The sequence below is a fragment of the Electrona antarctica genome (assembly GCF_951216825.1).
Source record: "Electrona antarctica genome assembly, chromosome: 3".
Classification (NCBI taxonomy): Eukaryota; Metazoa; Chordata; class Actinopteri; order Myctophiformes; family Myctophidae; genus Electrona; species Electrona antarctica.
The window spans coordinates 8,820,734-8,839,805 of record NC_136808.1 but is presented as its reverse complement, the minus strand read 5'-3'; the positions used below and the strand labels follow the sequence as shown (position 1 = coordinate 8,839,805).

Below are 19,072 nucleotides of genomic sequence, written 5' to 3'. Positions count from 1 at the left end.
CCCCAGTCAAACGTATTTAGGTGCATCTTACAGTGGACATGTTTGCCTGAAAAGGAATCTTTGAAATGTTTCATAGGTTTAGAAATATAGTGCTTTTATATTTGAGAAATTCAGAATGGGGGTCAATGGCAGATTTTGGCAAGTAAAGATTTGAGTGGGGTTTGAACCCACAATCTCCAGATCATGCAGCCAGTGTGGTAAGTCACTGATCTACTTGCTACCTGCCACAATGCAGTCTGCTGTTCCCTTTCAGTACAACATTGATACAAAAATAAAATACAAAAAATAAAATAACAGGAGATTTGTCTATTGTTTCTTTTGCTGTTGTTTATCTCTAGACGTTCGAATGTTTATGAACCACAATGGAAACAAGTCTCTGGCTCTTCTGTCATTATCTAGTCGGCCTTTTAAGAAAAGCATGCACAGTGGCTCACTGGGTACAGAGCCTGCCTGGGAATCATGAGGCTGCAGGTTCTAGTCCTGGCTCTTACATAGTGTCCCAAAATCATGAAAATATGACATAATATATTATGCCGTCCGAAACCATGAACTATAGTATGTCGTTTTTTCATGATTTTCATCTTTTTTTTTAAATCCTCCAAAATCACGAAAAACGACATGCTATAGTATTCCATCCGAAAAAATGTATAACTTTGGCATGCTACTAGTCCTACATACTTACACCTAGAATCCCCATTCAAACCTATTTAGGTTCATCTTACGGTGGACATGTTTGCCTGAAAAGGAATCTTTGAAATGTTTCATAGTTTTAGAAATATAGTGCTTTAAATGTGAGAAATTTATAATGGCAGATAGTAGCACGTCAAAAATCACTTTCACCTAGAAACTCCATTCACACTTTTTATAATTCAGCTTACTGTGGAGACACATGCTGGAACTTTTTACTTTGAAATGTTTTGTAGTTTGAGTTATTTAACTTAAACGCCCAATGCATTCTCAATGGCAATAGCACAAACTTTGGCATGCTACTAGTCCTACATACTTACACCTAGAAACCCCATTCAAACGTATTTAGGTTCATCTTACGGTGGACATGTTTGCCTGAAAAGGAATCTTTGAAATGTTTCATAGTTTTAGAAATATAGTGCTTTCAAATTTGAGAAATTCAGAATGGGGGTCAATGGCAGATTTTGACAAGTAAAGATTTGAGTGCGGTTTGAACCCACAATATCCAGATCATGCAGCCAGTGTGCTAAGTCACTGATCTACTTGCTACCTGCCACAATGCAGTCTGCTGTTCCCTTTGAGTACAACATTGATACAAATTTAAAATACAAAAAATAAAATAACAGGAGATTTGTCTATCGTTTCTTTTGCTGTTGTTTATCTCTAGACGTTCGAATGTTTATGAACCACAATGGAAAGAAGTCTCTGGCTCTTCTGTCATTATCTAGTCGGCCTTTTAAGAACAGCATGAACAGTGGCTCACTGGGTACAGAGGCTGCCTGGGAATCAGGAGGCTGCAGGTTCAAGTCCTGGCTCTGACATAGTGTCCCAAAATCATGAAAATATGACATAATATATTATGCTGTCCCAAACCCTGGACTATAGTATGTCGTTTTTTCATGATTTTCATATTTTTTTCAAATCCTCCAAAATCACGAAAAACGACATGCTATAGTATGCCGTCCGAAACCATAAACCATAGTATGTCGTTTTTTCATGATTTTCATCTTTTTTTCAAATCCTCCAAAATCACGAAAAACGACATGCTATAGTATTCCGTCCGAAAAAATATATAACTTTGGCATGCTACTAGTCCTACATACTTACACCTAGAATCCCCATTCAAACCTATTTATTTTCATCTTACGGTGGACATGTTTGCCTGAAAAGGAATCTTTGAAATGTTTCATAGTTTTAGAAATATAGTGCTTTCAAATTTGAGACATTTATAATGGGGCTCAATGGCAGCTCTATGGGACGTCAAAAAGATTATAAAACCTAAAAGAAAAAAGAAATGTATAAATATACTAAAATGAAAGTCATGAAAGCTTTAACTAAATGTACTTGCATTGCTCCCTAATTGTACATTTATTTTTTCACAGTAAAGTTTAAGAATAACACCACACAAGAGCATGTATTCTGATAAACATTTTCCCCATTTTATTTTTTTTAAATATAAAACCTTTCCCAGTTGGACAGGACTGAAAGAACAGAAATAAGAAAAAAAAAAAAAAAAAAAGCTCCAGAGAATAAAACACTATGGTGAGTGTACAGTCAGTCAGTCATTCATACTGTTGTTACATTTTGTCTAATAATAAATTAGCCCGTGGCCGGTTAGCGGCTAGGCTATTAGCCGAGGAACACTTAACCCGAATCACGAGGATCACCATCATGGCCCTGCCTACAGACACCATAGGATCACTACCATGGCCCTGCCTACATAACCTGACTTCGCCAGATTGCGGCAGTATCGAGTTCACCAGTTCCCTCCTCCTGCCTTCATCTGGGATCTCTCAAGCAGAAACGATGAACCCGGAAGCAGCGGGACAAACATTTGATATCTCCATAATAATTTCGAGTTGTAGTCTTGTTAGGTTGTGTTTACATTTGCGCTGTGGCAGCGCTTCAATATGTCATAAGTCTTGCGTTGATCCCGCCTCTAGCGGCCGCATACAGTCGCATATCGCTCCGGACAGAATTGGACCGGAGTACATCATCTCAGCCTGAGAGTTCCCAGACTCTCCCTGCTGGCAGAATGCAAATGTTGTCCAGCAGGGGGAGTGGTTTCACCAGGCTACTGTCTACAGACACCATAGGATCACCATCATGGCCTGTCTACAGACACACCATTACATAGGGCCATAGAATTAGAACCCACAGGAATTTGAGATATCTTTCCTTCGAAACTTGTAAAACAGGATTAGACAAAAATAAAATAAAATAAATAAAACAGCACAGACGTGAACAAGGAACCGCTATCGGGACCAGAGTTCTCTTGACTATACGACGACCAACCAACCAACCAACCAACCACACAACCGTTTTGATTCAAACATTAAAAGGAACTTGATAAAAAAGAGGGAATGATGCGCGACGTGACTCAACCTGGTCCCGTTAAAACTAATTAGAAATCCCCACGAATGCGGATACAGCTTGCTCACTCACCCACCTCACTCACTCACTCACACACTCACTCACTCACTCACCACTCCACTTTACAATAATTTTCATGTTTGTGCCTGCACCCCCTAGAAAACAAGACACGTGCGTGCGCGCACACACACACACACACACACACACACACATACGCACACACCACACACGCACACCACGCACGCACACAAACACACACACACTTAAAGCAGACTGTGCAAAAACTCTTTGGTACTAATGAGTTTAAGAAGAAAAGAAAAATGGGAAAAGAAAGCTAAAAAATAAAAATAAAATGCTATCCAATGACTGAGATGGTTATACAATCTTCCTAATATACATATTCCAACAGTCAGAGAGAAATGGAGCCTGCAAATTCAATAAATTAGACAGCGGAAGATGAATGGCAGATATTAAATCCAGCAGTTGGGTTCACAGAAATTAATCATAAAATGAAAAGCACAAATCCAGGAGGAATGAGAACAGTGTTATTCTGTATTATTAAAAACCTAAAAAAAAAACAAAAAAAAAAACATGGCAAATAATCAAAAAGGAATCAAACAAAAAATGGCCCCGCTCGGTCATCATAATTAAGATAGCTGTGATTTAAGTCAAACGTTTTTTGTTTCCATCGATGAAAACGTCGTTTTTGTAAAATAAATCACCCTCTTGTAAACATTCACCATCAAGAGTTCAGTCTTCTCTTTCTTTAGAGCACTGCTGGTCGTAGAATAGGTCATCGTTAAAGTCTTATTTTCTCCACACGAGACACAAACGTAACACTTATTCCGTATTCGTACGTATTCGGGTGTACTTCACTGATACTTAAGGAGCGCGTAGAGTAGAGTGTACTCGACTGAGGTACACCTTTATTATTATTATTATTATTAACCCCTGGTATTCCCCCCGTCGTCTTTACAGATACAACACGACGTTCTCTATCCAGTAATAAAGAACGTCTGTACGCACACAGCCCGTACAGACTCCAGAGACCTCCATCTAGGTCCTCCGTTTTTGTTTTGATCATCAGGCTCATCAGTCCGGGAGGAAATATCACTCGTCGATATTCCTTCTTCTTTTTATTATTATTAATTAAAAAAACATACGTATATGCTATGTGGGTCCACTGTGGGTTTGTTCAAGTTCACCGTTCATCATCATCATCATCGCCGTCGATATCGTGGAGTGTTTTCGGTTTTTCGTATTTTCTTTAAAAAAAAAGACACATATTTTTCAAAATATATCCGTGTGTGAAGTCTTTGATTTTTTTTCAATAAAAAATAAATTAGGTAGTCCAAAAAAAAAACACCACTAAGGAGAGAGAGAGAGAGAGAAAGAGAAGGCCTTTTCATACTCCAGTTTTAGGTTGATGAGGTGACCACCTTTTCGGTGGTCACCTCATCAACCTAAAGCCGCAGTATGAATATGTCTATAGATTTAGAGCCCAGGCCTTGGCTCTGTTCTGTTCTGTTCTGTTCTGTGTGGGAGGAGGAGCTCCGTGTCTCTCCTCACGCTGTCCTGAGCACCACCGAGCTGGTATTGTTGTTGCTGTTGTTGTCGGGGCTGCTCTGGGCGGCCTGGGCCTGCAGCCTCCGGAAGCCGTGGTCGTTCTTGTCCAGCCACAGCTCGGCCAGCTGCTGGGTGGACCCGTGCGACGAGGCCTTGGAGCCCAGGCACATCTTGTACTGCTTGGCCTCCAGGTTGGGGTCGCACAGCACCGGGTGGTGCACGTGCACGATGCCCGTGTCCGTGCTGCGGAACAGCGCCACGCCGCCCGACAACGACGACTGCTGCACGAACTTGTTGTACAGGTCCACGTCCTCGAGGCCCCAGCCCTGGATGGAGGTGTCGAAGCCGCCGGCGCGCACCAGGTCACCCTTGTACACGCACACGATGCCGAAGCCGTAGTGGCGCCACAGGCCCGTCTTGGCGGTGAAGGCGTAGTGGTTCTCGCCGGGCGCCTTCCCGCCCGCGTACACCACCTTAAAGTCAAATAAAAAAACGCTTTATTATATATAGCACATTTAAAACAATCGAGGTTGACCAAAGTGCTTTACACAATAAAATCTAGAAACTGTTATATGCATATAAAACCAAAAAACATCACAACAATTATGCATGTGCACTCAACATGGCAACAGGACATGAACTGACAACAACGAAAAATCAGGAGCCCTAGAAAAAAGATGGGTCTTAAATTTAGCCCAAACCACAAGGTCGGGTTGAGACAAAACGTTTTTTAAGGTAGACCACAGCAATGCAAATCATAGCAACTCAATGAGTTTTATTGGTGTGGTTTGCCTTAAAATTTTTGTTTGGTTTGTCCCAACAGACCCTTTGGTGTGGTTTGGGCTTTTAAGAAGAGACTTGAACAGTTCAATGGACTGGGCACTTTTGATATAAAAAGGGAGGCTATTCCAGAGCATGGGTGCCGCAACAGCGAAGGCACATCGATCACTTCTAGATCTTAAATGAGATGGTGGAACAGTCCAAAGCAGTACCTTGGGGTCGTACTGGCTGAAGATGATGGGGAAGTAGGCGCGCGCGCCCAGCGCCGCGTTGCCCCGGCAGCGGCCCAGGAAGTCGGCGGTGAACAGGAGGTCCACGTCGCAGTAGAACAGCAGCGAGTCGTTGGCGAAGTGAGACGAGCCCACCTCCAGCGCCAGCGCCCGCGAGAACGAGCCCGACACCGGCTTGATCTCCATGTCGGCGCGCGGATACTTCTGGTGGTACTCCCTCATCAGCTCCACCTGGTTGGACGGATGGAATGATTGAATACTTTATTTTTTACATGGAATGAAGCAAAATAAAAATCTTAAGACTGAAAATGTAGTGATGATGTTTTAGGGCCGACCAGCTGAAGAAATCAGGACATTTATCTGAGACCATTCAGGTTTCTGGAAGATGCTTCTAAACTTGTATTCTATTGCTAGTTTTGATCACTTCAAATACTCTTTCATCTTATAATAACTAAGGACCGAAAATAGCCAATCTACAAGCTCACAACACGTCGCAGTGCGACGTGTTGTGAGCTTGTAGATTGGCTATTTTCGGTTTGTCTTGTGATCTGTTGTGAGCTTTTTAGAGGTAATTAGTCAGGTATGTGGGTAGTGGGTACAGAGGGCAATGAGGTAGCCAGACAACTATTCCACAATCTCCGAATGCTATATAGTCTGGAACTACAGCTCCCGACATCCGAGCAAGGAAGCTGGCATTTACGTTCACATAAATATATTAAAAGACATATCTTTACATTTAATTTTGGAATATCCATTTCTGCGAAGCAGCAAGCTATATTATGCTTAGATTATTTCTACTTATACTGTATGAGGATAAATCTGCACGACTCTAAAGATGAAACGGAAGTGAGGACGAGGCTTCAATTGCACTTTATATTTTACTCATGATCAGAGCTTCCGTTGCACCAGACTGTACGGCGGAAGCATTTATATTTGACTCATGATCAGAGCTTCCGTTGCTCCAGACTGTACGGCGGAAGCATTTCTATTTTACTCATGATCAGAGCTTCCGTTGCTCCAGACTGTATGACGGAAGCATTTATATTTTATTTATGATCAGAGCTTCCGTTGCTCCAGACTGCACAACGGAAGCATTTATATTTGACTCATGATCAGAGCTTCCGTTGCTCCAGACTGTACGACGGAAGCATTTATATTTTACTCATGATCAGAGCTTCCATGGCTCCAGACTGTATGACGGAAGCATTTATATTTGACTCGTGATCAGAGCTTCCGTTGCTCCAGACTGTACGACGGAAGCATTTATATTTGACTCGTGATCAGAGCTTCCGTTGCTCCAGACTGTACAACGGAAGCATTTACTCATGATCAGAGCTTCCGTTGCTCCAGACTGTATGACGGAATCATTTATATTTTACTTATGATCAGAGCTTCCGTTGCTCCAGACTGTACGACGAAAGCATTTATATTTGACTCATGATCAGAGCTTCCGTTGCTCCAGACTGTACGGCGGAAGCATTTATATTTGACTCATGATCAGAGCTTCTGTTGCTCCAGACTGTATGACGGAAGCACTTATATTTTACTCATGATCAGAGCTTCCGTTGCTCCAGACTGTACGACGGAAGCATTTACTCATGATCAGAGCTTCCGTTGCTCCAGACTGTACGACGGAAGCATTTACTCATGATCAGAGCTTCCGTTGCTCCAGACTGTGCGGCGGAAGCATTTATATTTGACTCGTGATCAGAGCTTCCGTTGCTCCAGACTGTACGACGGAAGCATTTATATTTGACTCATGATCAGAGCTTCCGTTGCTCCAGACTGTACGACGGAAGCATTTATATTTGACTCATGATCAGAGCTTCCGTTGCTCCAGACTGTACGACGGAAGCATTTATATTTGACTCATGATCAGAGCTTCCGTTGCTCCAGACTGTACGACGGAAGCACTTATATTTGACTCATGATCAGAGCTTCCGTTGCTCCAGACTGTACGACGGAAGCACTTATATTTGACTCATGATCAGAGCTTCCGTTGCTCCAGACTGTACGACGGAAGCATTTATATTTGACTCATGATCAGAGCTTCCGTTGCTCCAGACTGTACGACGGAAGCATTTATATTTGACTCATGATCAGAGCTTCCGTTGCTCCAGACTGTACGACGGAAGCATTTATATTTGACTCATGATCAGAGCTTCCGTTGCTCCAGACTGTACGACGGAAGCATTTATATTTGACTCGTGATCAGAGCTTTCGTTGCTCCAGACCGCATGACGGCGCCACTAAGCGCTGAGGGGCAAAGCCACCGTACCTGCTTGACGCGCTCCGTGTTGTTGTCGGTGCTGAACAGCAGCACCAGCAGCTTGACGTTCTGATTGGGCATCAGGCACACGCGCTCAAAGTTGGCCATGAAGCGCACGAAGATGTCGTAGCGCCCCGACAGCGGCACCAGGATGTTGACCCGCTTCTCCTTGGGCTCCCGTAGGTCCTGACCCAGCGACGTGCTCAGCTTGAAGGGAACGAGCATCTTCAGGGAGTTGGACAGGAACGACAGGGAGTCCGAGTCCTGGTTGGTGGGGATGAGACCACATGTCAATAACCCATTTTGACCTGAGATCAGATTCAAAAAATGTCTTCCACATCCTGACAGTTTTCTGAAAAAGCTATGTTTCTATGTCAGTGGTTCTTTTATTTTTCAAAAATAGCAGACCTACAAGCTCGTAGCGCGCCACTCGGTGGCACGCTATGAGCTTGTAGATCTGCTATTTTTCAATAGCTAAAGCATAATATAATGCTAACACCAAAAGGGGTTCCCGCCCAAAATGGGCCAGCGCCTGCGCATGCGTCACTAATAAAGCCTCACCTGGTTGATGCGTGCGGCCAGCGCCTGCGCATCCATCTCCTCGTCCTCTTTGAACTGGATCTGGCTGAATGTCTGCTGGAGGTAGGCGTGCCGTCGGACCGGCACCGTCATGGTCTTCCCCTTGTGCTTCTTGTAGAGCAGCAGGAGGTCCAGCACGTACTCGGCTCCGTACAGAGGGTTGATGCGACGGTAGCCGTACTGGATCTCCTTGAAGTCGATGACACGGCCGCGCGTCTTGGCGTTGGCGTTGATCATCTCCATCACCTGGTGGTGAGGGGAGGGGGGGGAATACTCTGTTAACTCTGTTAATTTAGACCCGAGGACAATTCTAAAAAAAACAAAAAAACCTAACCTACGTTTTCTGAAAATCTTCAAATTCTTATTCCACAGTGACACAGAGGTGTCTCCATAGGATTGAAAGGTATACCAACGTCTAGGTTACAACAGCTTAAATGGCCGAAGAGGAATTCTAAATTTACTTTTACTAAGTAAAAGTATTGATATCAAAATGTACTTAAAAGTACCAAATACCAGTGCAGAATGTCCCAATTTCACAAGTAATTATGTCTATATATAAACTACTTTGAAAATAGCCGATCTCGATGTGTTGCTTGTAGTGCTTGTGCTTGTAGATTGGCTATTTTCAAATAGCCAAAGCTTAAACAGGGGCTGAAGTGGTAAATGTATGTTTTATAATAATAATCAAAATCCACAAAGTAACTAGTAACTAAAGTGTTCAAAGCATTGTAGTGGAGAAAAAGTACATTATTTGCCTCTGAGTCTGAGATGTAGTGGAGTAGAAGTGAAAGTACTGACAAAAAAATAAATCTAAATACACCAGTAAAAAAATAAAAAATAATCTAAATTGTACATAAATGTACTCAGTGAGGTAACAGGTACCTGCGTGATGATGTCATGTACTCAGTGAGGTAATAGGTACCTGCGTGATGATGTCATGTACTCAGTGAGGTAAAAGGGACCTGCGTGATGATGTCATGTACTCAGTGAGGTAATAGGTACCTGCATGATGATGTCATCCAGGGCCAGCCTCTGGGAGGAGTCCATGCCCCGGCGGGGCGGCTGTCCGTCCGAAGAGGAGAACAGGTACTTCCCCGTCAGGAAGTCCCACTCCAGAACCTCGTCTCTGTGGCGCGGGTGGAACCGCATGAAGGACGGAGGCATGCCCAGCTGGAGGTCCTCACGGCTGGGCTCCGCTGCCCCGTAACGAGACATCTGGACGATCTCCCTGTGGAGCTGGACGGAGGGGTGGTTATAGTTACTGAAAACTAACCAAAACTAACCAAAACTGACCCCATCTAGACGAACTCCCTGTGGAGCTGGAGAGAGATGGTTATTATTTTAACAAAAACGAACAAAAACTAAAACTAACAAAAGACTAAACCTAATGGAAACTAACAAAAACTAAAACTAACCAAAACTAAAACTAACAAAAACTAAACAAAACTAAACCCATCTGACGATGTCTCTGTGGAGCTGGACGGATGGTCGTTATTATAGTTAACGAAAAATAAAAAGTAAAAATAAAAGAACAGAAATGATACGTGGCTTGCGGAGTTAGTTCAGTCAGATATACTCGAGGGGTTTCATGCCGTGCTCAAGGGCGCATTCATATACTTAAGGGGTTAATATGCTGCATTACTATGTGGGTGTATTCAGTGTGTGCAAGACCCACATGTCATTCACTAATGTGGCAGTCAGCTGACCAATTGGGCGGGCTACTAAGGCCCAATCCCAATTGCCTCCCTCAAGCCCTGAGCCCTGAACCCTCTTTGACTTTAGTGACATCAGCTGTAAGTGCTTGAGGGTGAGAAGCTGCAAGGGCTCCAAATTGTTGTGAAAGGAATGGGACAGCATCACAAGATGAGTCCGCCATTCATGACACTTTGCATCACTTTATAAAAACTGTCCTTATTCACAGCCAGTGCCTACATGCTTGGCCTATTTATACATGTCTATCATGTCTATTTTAGTATTTAAGCTGATCGTTTTATTATTAGTTTCATAAATACACTTTCCTGTGTGATAGGGGTTGTAATATCCATATATAATAATATTAATTATAAATGCATTTCCATATTCTTTTACTTTGCTCATTGGTCATTTCTCATCATGTTTCCCTTATTATTATTATTGTTATTAAATATATAGCCTATCCTTCCATTCCGTCTCCCTTTGAGAACACTGAGAAAGCCTATTGTGTTTGTTGACATTCTAACGCGATACATAACTAATTTGCATACTTAAATGACATTCGGAGGATCCCCCTCATTCCCCTGGTAACGTTATGAACTGTGGGTAATTTCTTTGCCAAAGTCAGCCAAAGTCAGCATCGATGCTGACTTTGGCAAAGGGCACATAAAGGGGCGGGGCTGAGCCCTCACTGACTTTCCGATTTCAAATGGGACATCCCTCAAGCCCTCGCAGACTTCACATGAACGCGCAGATAAATCAGTGAGGGCTCATTGAGTCAGCAAGGGACCGGATTGGGATTGGGCCTTAAGCTCACTAGACGGCTCACTAGACTTCCTTCTGCTATGGTTCCTGGTTGCTGTTATGTGATGTTTGCTCCCACCACCACCGGTGGGCTCTGTTATTTATGTTCCCCATGGGGGGGTTTATTGTATATCTATCTCCCTGCTCTTAATGCTTAATGATGGTGTTTGATTGTGCCGAGCAGGGAGAAAAATGTTGCAGAGCCGAACGGCGAGATAAAATATTATATGCAATTATGCACACTTGTATTCTCATTCTATAATAAATATTGGTTAAATCTATTTGTGAGTTGTCTGACTGAACTAATTAAAATGTATAATAAAAGGACAAAAACGATAACTAACTGAAACTGTATTGTGTGTTTACAAAACTAAAACCAACTGAAATGAGATGAAAATACCCTTTAGTTTTTCTCGTTACCAACAGTAACCAAATATAAATATTTGAAATGGTATTTTAATAGGCCTACTTACTTTGTGGCCTCACTCTGCACCTGACAAATAACCCAGTAGTATGAAGAAAAAACTAAAAACTAAAAATAATAATACAACTAATAAAAACTAAACTAAAACTAAGCAGTCACAAAAAAACTAGCTTAAAAAATGCCTAAAAACAATTCAAACTGACTGAATTAGAAAAATGTAAAATCCAAACACGTCTAGCCTGGAATAAATTGGGGGTCACAGAGATAGAAATGCCATCAAATGGGTGTCCATAGACTAATATGCATGTCAAACGGAGGGGTCCTTGAAATTAAAATGGTGGAGAATCACTGCTGGAGCTGTACAATCTTCTCTTATGGGGGGGGGGGTCCCTGGCGTATATTTTCGAATGGGGGGTCCGCAGGTTATTTATTGTCAATTTGGGGGTCCTTGACATGAAATAGTTTGGGAAGCAGTGCTCTGAACACTTCTGTTTTTGTCTCCACCAGGCCGAAGGCATGGTGAGAGAGTATGTTTTGCACTCCGTCCGTGTGTGTGTCCGTCCGTGTGTGTGTGTGTGTGTGTCCGTCCGTGTGTCCTTCCGTCCGTCCGTTACCAGCTAATCTCCGGCACCGTTAACCCGGTCGATGCCAAACTTTGCACACACACTCCCTAGATGCCAATGATGAACCTCTGCCCCCCATTTTCCAGAACGGCCTGTTATAGCGCCACCATGAGGCAGCTTTTCACATTTGTTACCTAAAACTGCACCGATCTGCGTGAAACGTTGCATGCACACTCCCTAGAGGCCAAGGACAAACCTTTGACCTGCATTTTCCGCATCTGCCTTTTATAGCGCCACCAGGAGGCCGACTTTTGTAAAACACATTTTTGGATATTACTCCTCCAGATTCTGTCCAAAAATCTCACAAATCGTTACACAGTATCTCTATGGTCATGTGCTCAAGTCGGATCTGTCCCATAGTTCATATTCCACCCTAATTGGCTATAATTGCCTTTCACAGTTTGCAAGATTGCCCCGTTTTTAACAAAAGCCTCAAATCATGAACACAGCATGCAATTTACGTGAAATCTTTCACACATTTTCTTACTAGGCTGAGGAATATATCCCACCCTTTTCACATTGGCCTGTTATAGCGCCACCAACAGGTTGATTTTTGCAAAACAGGTTGATTGGAACAAAATGCCTCAAATCATCCAATTGCCATACAAGGCAAACATGTTTATATTACTACTCAACATTTTGCCAAACATCTCACACAGTCCTATCCTCCTGGTGGAGACCTGTGCCCAGAAGGGCACTTTTTCTAGTTTTATAATCTTTTATACCACGATTTTGTAACCCATTTTTCACCCCTGTGTCAATTATCTAATGTGATCCTGGGCCTCTACACACCCTCCGCCAACCTAGTCCCCATATATGGGGGACATGGGGAGAGCAACGGACTTGAACTCATGCTTCCTTCATGCCTGAGTGTCCAAGTTGCTCCTTTACACCTGACAGGGGGGAGTTTCCCTCGTTGGACATAGCGCGTGGAAGGAACACGTTATTCCAACCAGTTCCTTTCCCCTCCATCAGGCGCCCAGGCTGGCCAGGGGGAGGCAATTTAGAGACCAGGATCACTGCATGTTTTTTGTGAGGGTACCTACCCTAGGGGACACAGTGAGAACATGCAAACTCCACACAGAAAGGCCCTTTCGCCAAACCCGCCTATGGGTATGGGCACTGATGGAGGAGGAAACACGCCGCCAGCACCCACAGCGTCCCGAGCGAGGAATCGAACCCAGGACCTTCTGGTGCTCTGAACTGGTGTTCTGGTGCTCTGGTGCTCCAGTGCTCTGAACACTTCTCACCTGGATGGTTCGGTGTCTCAGCTCGGCGATCTTGCGGCTCAGCATGTAGCTGTGCAGGCGGTACTGGTAGGGCGGGTTCTTGTTGGGGTGGAGGGTGATGGCGCGGTGGATCTTACTGTTGTGGAGGTCTCGGATGTAGCCCTTCTTGTTTGGCTCGTAGTTCTCATAGAACAGCTGCTGCATCTGGACGAGAGAGAGAGAGAGAGACAGAGAGAGAGAGAGAGAGGAGAGAGAGAGACGAGAGGACGGGATTAGTAGGAGACAAACCAAAACCTGCCGCATGTTGTCGGAGACACAGAGAGAGAGAGGGGGACAATGGCTTCTAAAAGTTTTCTGAAACACCCATGTTTCTATGTCAGTGGTTCTTAACCTATTTTATGTCAAGGACCCCCAGAATTATAATGTAATTGGCCGCTGACCCCCATCTGGAAATATGTTGTTCCAGGGACCCCCCCAGAAGCAAAGATTTGAGTTAAAAACGTTTTGCTCTGAAAGAATATATATATATATTCAAAGATTTGCACCACAATTTCACGATTTTTCAGAAATAGCAGATCTACAAGCTGCCACGCTATGAGGGCAAGGCCTCTGGCCCATGGCCCCATGCTTTAACCACCCAGGGATGGAGGCAAAGAGATGTTCAGCAATGACCCAGAAATATGACTCCAATCCATTGTAGTTCTGGATGTATTCATTCATGATAAGTCATTGTTTGGCTGCCATGTTTTCTGAAGCCAGACATGCAGTCTGCTGTTAACAGTACATACAAAACATGCATGCCAGTAAAGAACTCCAACTGCCTGCTATTACTATCCATACTTATTAATACACTATTCTATGAGATTGTTTGTATGTATGTGTATGTGAGTATTTTAATCCCTTTAAAAACATACAAATCCTCAATGCAGTTAAAAATCAGACATGTGACTGTGTGAGAGAGAGAGAGACTCAGAGCTCCATTGAGTGAGCGAGTGTTTACCGCGGACCTGTTGGAGGCTTTCTAAAGCTAATGCTCCCCAAATCACAGGAGGCCCCGAATGTGTAAACAGTGTGTGGGACAGCTGCGCTAGGCCTCCGTTTGGGCAGCGGCTCAGCCCACGGTCAAGAAGGCAGGGTCTGTGTGTCGCTGCCTCCTAATGAAGGGAGCATCAGGAAAAAAAAGCCAGAGGTTTCTATTTACGAACGACGGGGCAGGCAGGCAGGCAGGCAGCCCCCAGAAAAGCCCAATTTGAGAGAGGACGACGGCTCTGGAATGCAGCCACAAGCCCCCCCACCCCCGGGGAAAGGCGATACGTAGAATTAAGACAGGACAGGCTCACAGTAGAGAGGCTCGGCCCTGCAGAGCCCGAGAGTGGAAAAGCGAAAAACCCGAAAAAGCCCTGAACACGGTCGGTCTACAAGAGGTGCCTGAGTTAGAGACTCTCTTTGCTTTTCCACGCGGCTCTGCCCCGTCCGTTCCTCCTGCCACGCGGGGCAGGCTGGCACGGTGCCAACCCCAACACCCCCCCCCCCCCCCCCCCACCCCCCCCCCCCCCCCCCCCTCGCACACGCCGCAGTCTGTCATCAATGGAAGTCTTGAGCAAACCTGTTGGGGGGGAGGGGGGTTGGGGGGGAGGGGAGCTATGACATCAGAAGCCAGATCACCAGGGCCGCTTTAACGGGAATTTGTGCAGTGTGTTTTCCAGCCTGCCCGTATCAGTCATGTATGTATTGGGTGGTAGTGTGTGTGTGTGTGTGTGTGTGTGTGTGTGTGTGTGTGTGTGTGTGTGTGTGTGTGTGTGTGTGCGCGCGTGCGTGCGTGGGTTTTGCACAGAGACAGTGAGCCTTGCCATGTGTGGGCGGCACGTCAGAGAGGCTACCCAGCAAAACGTTCCCTCCAAGTCCGCTCCGTCGATATAGAGGGTATGATGCATGCATAAAGTGAATGGCAGATCAAGTGGCAAATCGAGTGAAAAAGTGAATTTAATGTTGTTTAAAGTTATTTCATGCAATCAATTAGGAGTTTTCTGTGTGGATGTATGAGGTGTCAAGGCCAGAAAGTATTTTTTGCCACTCAGTAGGTGTTCCAGCATAACTTCCGGCCGGGTATGATAATGATGTCACACGCATACCCTATATTCCTTCTCTTTTCTCTGAGCGTAACTCAGTTTTGAGGCCTTTACGAGAGGAAATTAATCGGTGATCTAATCTCTCAGAAGGAGTGTGACAGGATCTTGTTCAGATGGGATGGGGGAGATGAGAAGAGGGGTGGGGGGGGGGGAGCTACTTAACTTAAGCCTGTTCATTGGGAGGCATGTGGGGTCACAGGCTGAGCCTCCAGCTGCGAGACAACAGCCAGTCAGGATGTTTATGCCTCTGTCTCCCATGGCTCCCTCTCTCTCTTTCTCTCTCCCCCATGGCTCTTAAACCTCTCTCTCCCATGGCTCCCTCTCTCTCTCTCTCTCTCTCTCTACCCCCCATGGCTCTTAAACCTCTCTCTCCCATAGCTCTCTCTCTCTCCCTGCATGGCTCTTAAACCTCTCTCTCCCATAGCTCTCTCTCTCTCCCCCTCTGCATGGCTCTTAAACCTCTCTCTCCCATAGCTCTCTCTCTCTCCCTGCATGGCTCTTAAACCTCTCTCTCCCATAGCTCTCTCTCTCTCCCCCCCTGCATGGCTCTTAAACCTCTCTCTCCCATAGCTCTCTCTCTCTCCCCCCCTGCATGGCTCTTAAACCTCTCTCTCCCATAGCTCTCTCTCTCTCTCCCTGCATGGCTCTTAAACCTCTCTCTCCCATAGCTCTCTCTCTCTCTCTCTCTCCCTGCATGGCTCTTAAACCTCTCTCTCCCATAGCTCTCTCTCTCCCCCCCTCTGCATGGCTCTTAAACATCTCTCTCCCATGGCTCCCTCCCCCTCTCCCCCTCTCTCGCGTCATTAGCACCCCCTAATTATCTGACCTCTAGCTTCTCTGCGAGACCCCGCCGTGCGGCACGACGACTCATTACGACGATTCTTCACACTCATTAGCCCCACCGCGCTGGCTAGCCCGCTGCCCTTTTCTTTCAGACGATAATCACCCCCGGAATGGCTCGTTAACAAAAAAGAAAAGGAAAAAAGAAAAGGGAGAGAGAGAGAGTGCAGATAAATCAGAAAGTTATTGCCGGGGAATTGAAGGAAGTCTTGTTGTGCGGGCTCCACTTCAAACAGGGCCTATTATAATGTGGATCGCTTTGGGGGGAAGGGGGGGGGGGGGGGATCGCTGCTGATGAGCTGATATGAACACTCACTCATATGTCTCTCACAGCAATACAGCCTTTTATGTTTTTACTCCGGGACTTCACCGCCAACTTTTATACAACATAAATAGTGTAGCGAAGGACATGTAGGACGATCAGCCAAATCTGTGGGAAACTGGGAATGTAACATGAGGCTGTGAGTTCTGACACTGGAGACCTAATTCAGTAGTAAGACTATGTATTATTATGACTAAATCAACCGTGTCCGTCTTATCTCCTCCTTCACCGCACGACTATTACATTATGCCACGGGCCTCAAGTGGATACGCACGCACGCACGCACGCACGCACGCACGCACGCACGCACGCACGCACGCACGCACTTCGCACACACTATCAAAACAAAGTAAAGCTAACAGTATTATCAGCTGACAACACAGACGATTGCACGGTCACGCGCACAGACGGACCCACACACACACACACACACGCAGCACACAAATAAACATTTCAATCACACACACACACAGAGCAAAGTAAAGCTAACAAACGGTATTATCAAGCGTCAAACCGAGTCAATTACACAAAGGACAAAGCTATCTCAGAGGAGGTAGATGATTGCCAAGCCACTGAACGTGAAGTGATAGCATTATCCTGACGCGCGCCGCGGCCTAAACAAACACATTACTGCATGCAGGCCAGAGGCTCGCTAACCAAACTCACTGAAATAGACTAGGATTTAACACAAAGAAGCCCTCTCTCTCTCTCTCTCTGTGCAGGGATGACTCTCGGCCTGGCTCTCTTCAGAAATAACTCATTGGCAGACTCTGATGAACTCATGTTTCTATAGTATGTCAGTGGTTCTCAAACCTTCTCATGTCAAGGACCCCCCCCCCCCCCCCCCCCCCACAAGAAATGTATACGACCGCGTATATCTAAAAATGTTTTTTACATTTCAATTTAAATCAAAGATCACAAGTTGCCTGCAATTACCTTTCACCGCTAAGCATGAAACCGATCCACCGATATGTGGCGCTGTGTCTGAGTCAGTAGTTATCGAACCGATATGTGGCGCTGTGTGTGAGTCAGTCGTTATCCACCGATATGTGACGCTGTGTCTGAGTCAGTCGTTCAGGTATCAGGAGGCAGGTGGAACGCCACTCCATCGTCTGATGCAACAACAGATAATACATGATTTCAAATTGCTGCTGCTTTGAATATGAAACGGCCGGGCGGAGACCCAAGGGACAGATTGGAACACGTTGGGAGTGTGTGCTACTGTAGGGCACAGTCACACACACACACACACACACAGTCACACACACACACACACACACGCGCGCATTTCATCGTTAGGCTTCATTAAGCACAGAGCCGTTCAGTGTCACAGGATGAAAGCGACAGGCAGAGCGTTCATGGTTCGAGCTGATAAACCAGCTGTTTGACTTTTATAATGTGATTTACGATCACTGTATCTAGGTGATTATTACTGAATCTATATGGCGGTGTGTGCGTGTGCGTGCGTGCGTGTGTGCCTTTGTGTATACAAAGCATGTGCATATCAAGAGCGAGTGTGTGTAAAGGCCGTTTATTGGAAGAAGAGCTGCAACATTACATTACGGTCCTGTGATATAAACCCATCCTGCTGCCATGCTAGCCCCCCAGACCAGCTGAGTATGATATAAACCCATCCTGCTGCCATGCTAGCCCCCCAGACCAGCTGAGTGTGATATAAACCCATCCTGCTGCCATGCTAGCCCCCCCAGACCAGCTGAGTGTGATATAAACCCATCCTGCTGCCATGCTAGCCCCCCCAGACCAGCTGAGTGTGATATAAACCCATCCTGCTGCCATGCTAGCCCCCCAGACCAGCTGAGTGTGATATAAACCCATCCTGCTGCCATGCTAGCCCCCCAGACCAGCTGAGTGTGATATAAACCCATCCTGCTGCCATGCTATAGCCCCCCAGACCAGCTGAGTGTGATATAAACCCATCCTGCTGCCATGCTAGCCCCCCAGACCAGCTGAGTGTGACAGGGTACGTCCAATCAGACCAGAACAGAGGGCCCCCCCCTTACGGCCTATTCATACTTCATAATGATAAGGTGACTACCGTTTCTAAAAACAAGAGAGATGTGTTTCTTACCACCGTGGCTCAGTGACGTCATGTTGTAGTTTTAGTAAAAACAGAGACATGTGTTTGGGTGAGCGGTGAGTCTCTTACCACCTCTTATCGACCGATATGTGGCGCTGTGTCTGAGTCAGTCGTTATCGAACCGATATGTGGAGCTGTGTCTGAGTCAGTAGTTATTGAACCGATATGTGGCGCTGTGTCTGAGTCAGTCGTTATCGAACCGATATGTGTAGTTATTGAACTCATGTTGTAGTTTTAGTAAAAACAAGAGAGATGTGTTTGGGTGAGCGCTGAGTCTCTTACCACCACGGCTCAGTGACGTCATGTTGTAGTTTTAGTAAAAACAAGAGAGATGTGTTTGGGTGAGCAGTGACTCCGGTGAGTAGCTCTCCCAAACACACAGACAGATACCCTACAGCCTGCTGTGCTAGCTCCGTAAGTAGCTCAT

At 45.3% G+C, this 19,072-nt stretch overlaps 1 protein-coding gene across 1 annotated transcript in view; it reads right to left on the bottom strand.

Moving 5' to 3' along the window:
• Positions 1-4,547: 4,547 nt before the first annotated feature.
• Positions 4,548-19,072, bottom strand: part of chsy1 (chondroitin sulfate synthase 1) — an 84,972-nt gene continuing 70,447 nt past the window's right edge. Inside the window, exons 3-8 of the mRNA XM_079496487.1 lie at positions 13,278-13,460; positions 9,487-9,720; positions 8,467-8,730; positions 7,915-8,169; positions 5,619-5,867; positions 4,548-5,099 (exon numbers count right to left, since the gene is read on the bottom strand). Coding sequence (XP_079352613.1) covers positions 4,626-5,099; positions 5,619-5,867; positions 7,915-8,169; positions 8,467-8,730; positions 9,487-9,720; positions 13,278-13,460 — 1,659 coding nt within the window. The 3' untranslated portion in view covers positions 4,548-4,625. The remainder of the gene's footprint in view (positions 5,100-5,618; positions 5,868-7,914; positions 8,170-8,466; positions 8,731-9,486; positions 9,721-13,277; positions 13,461-19,072) is intronic.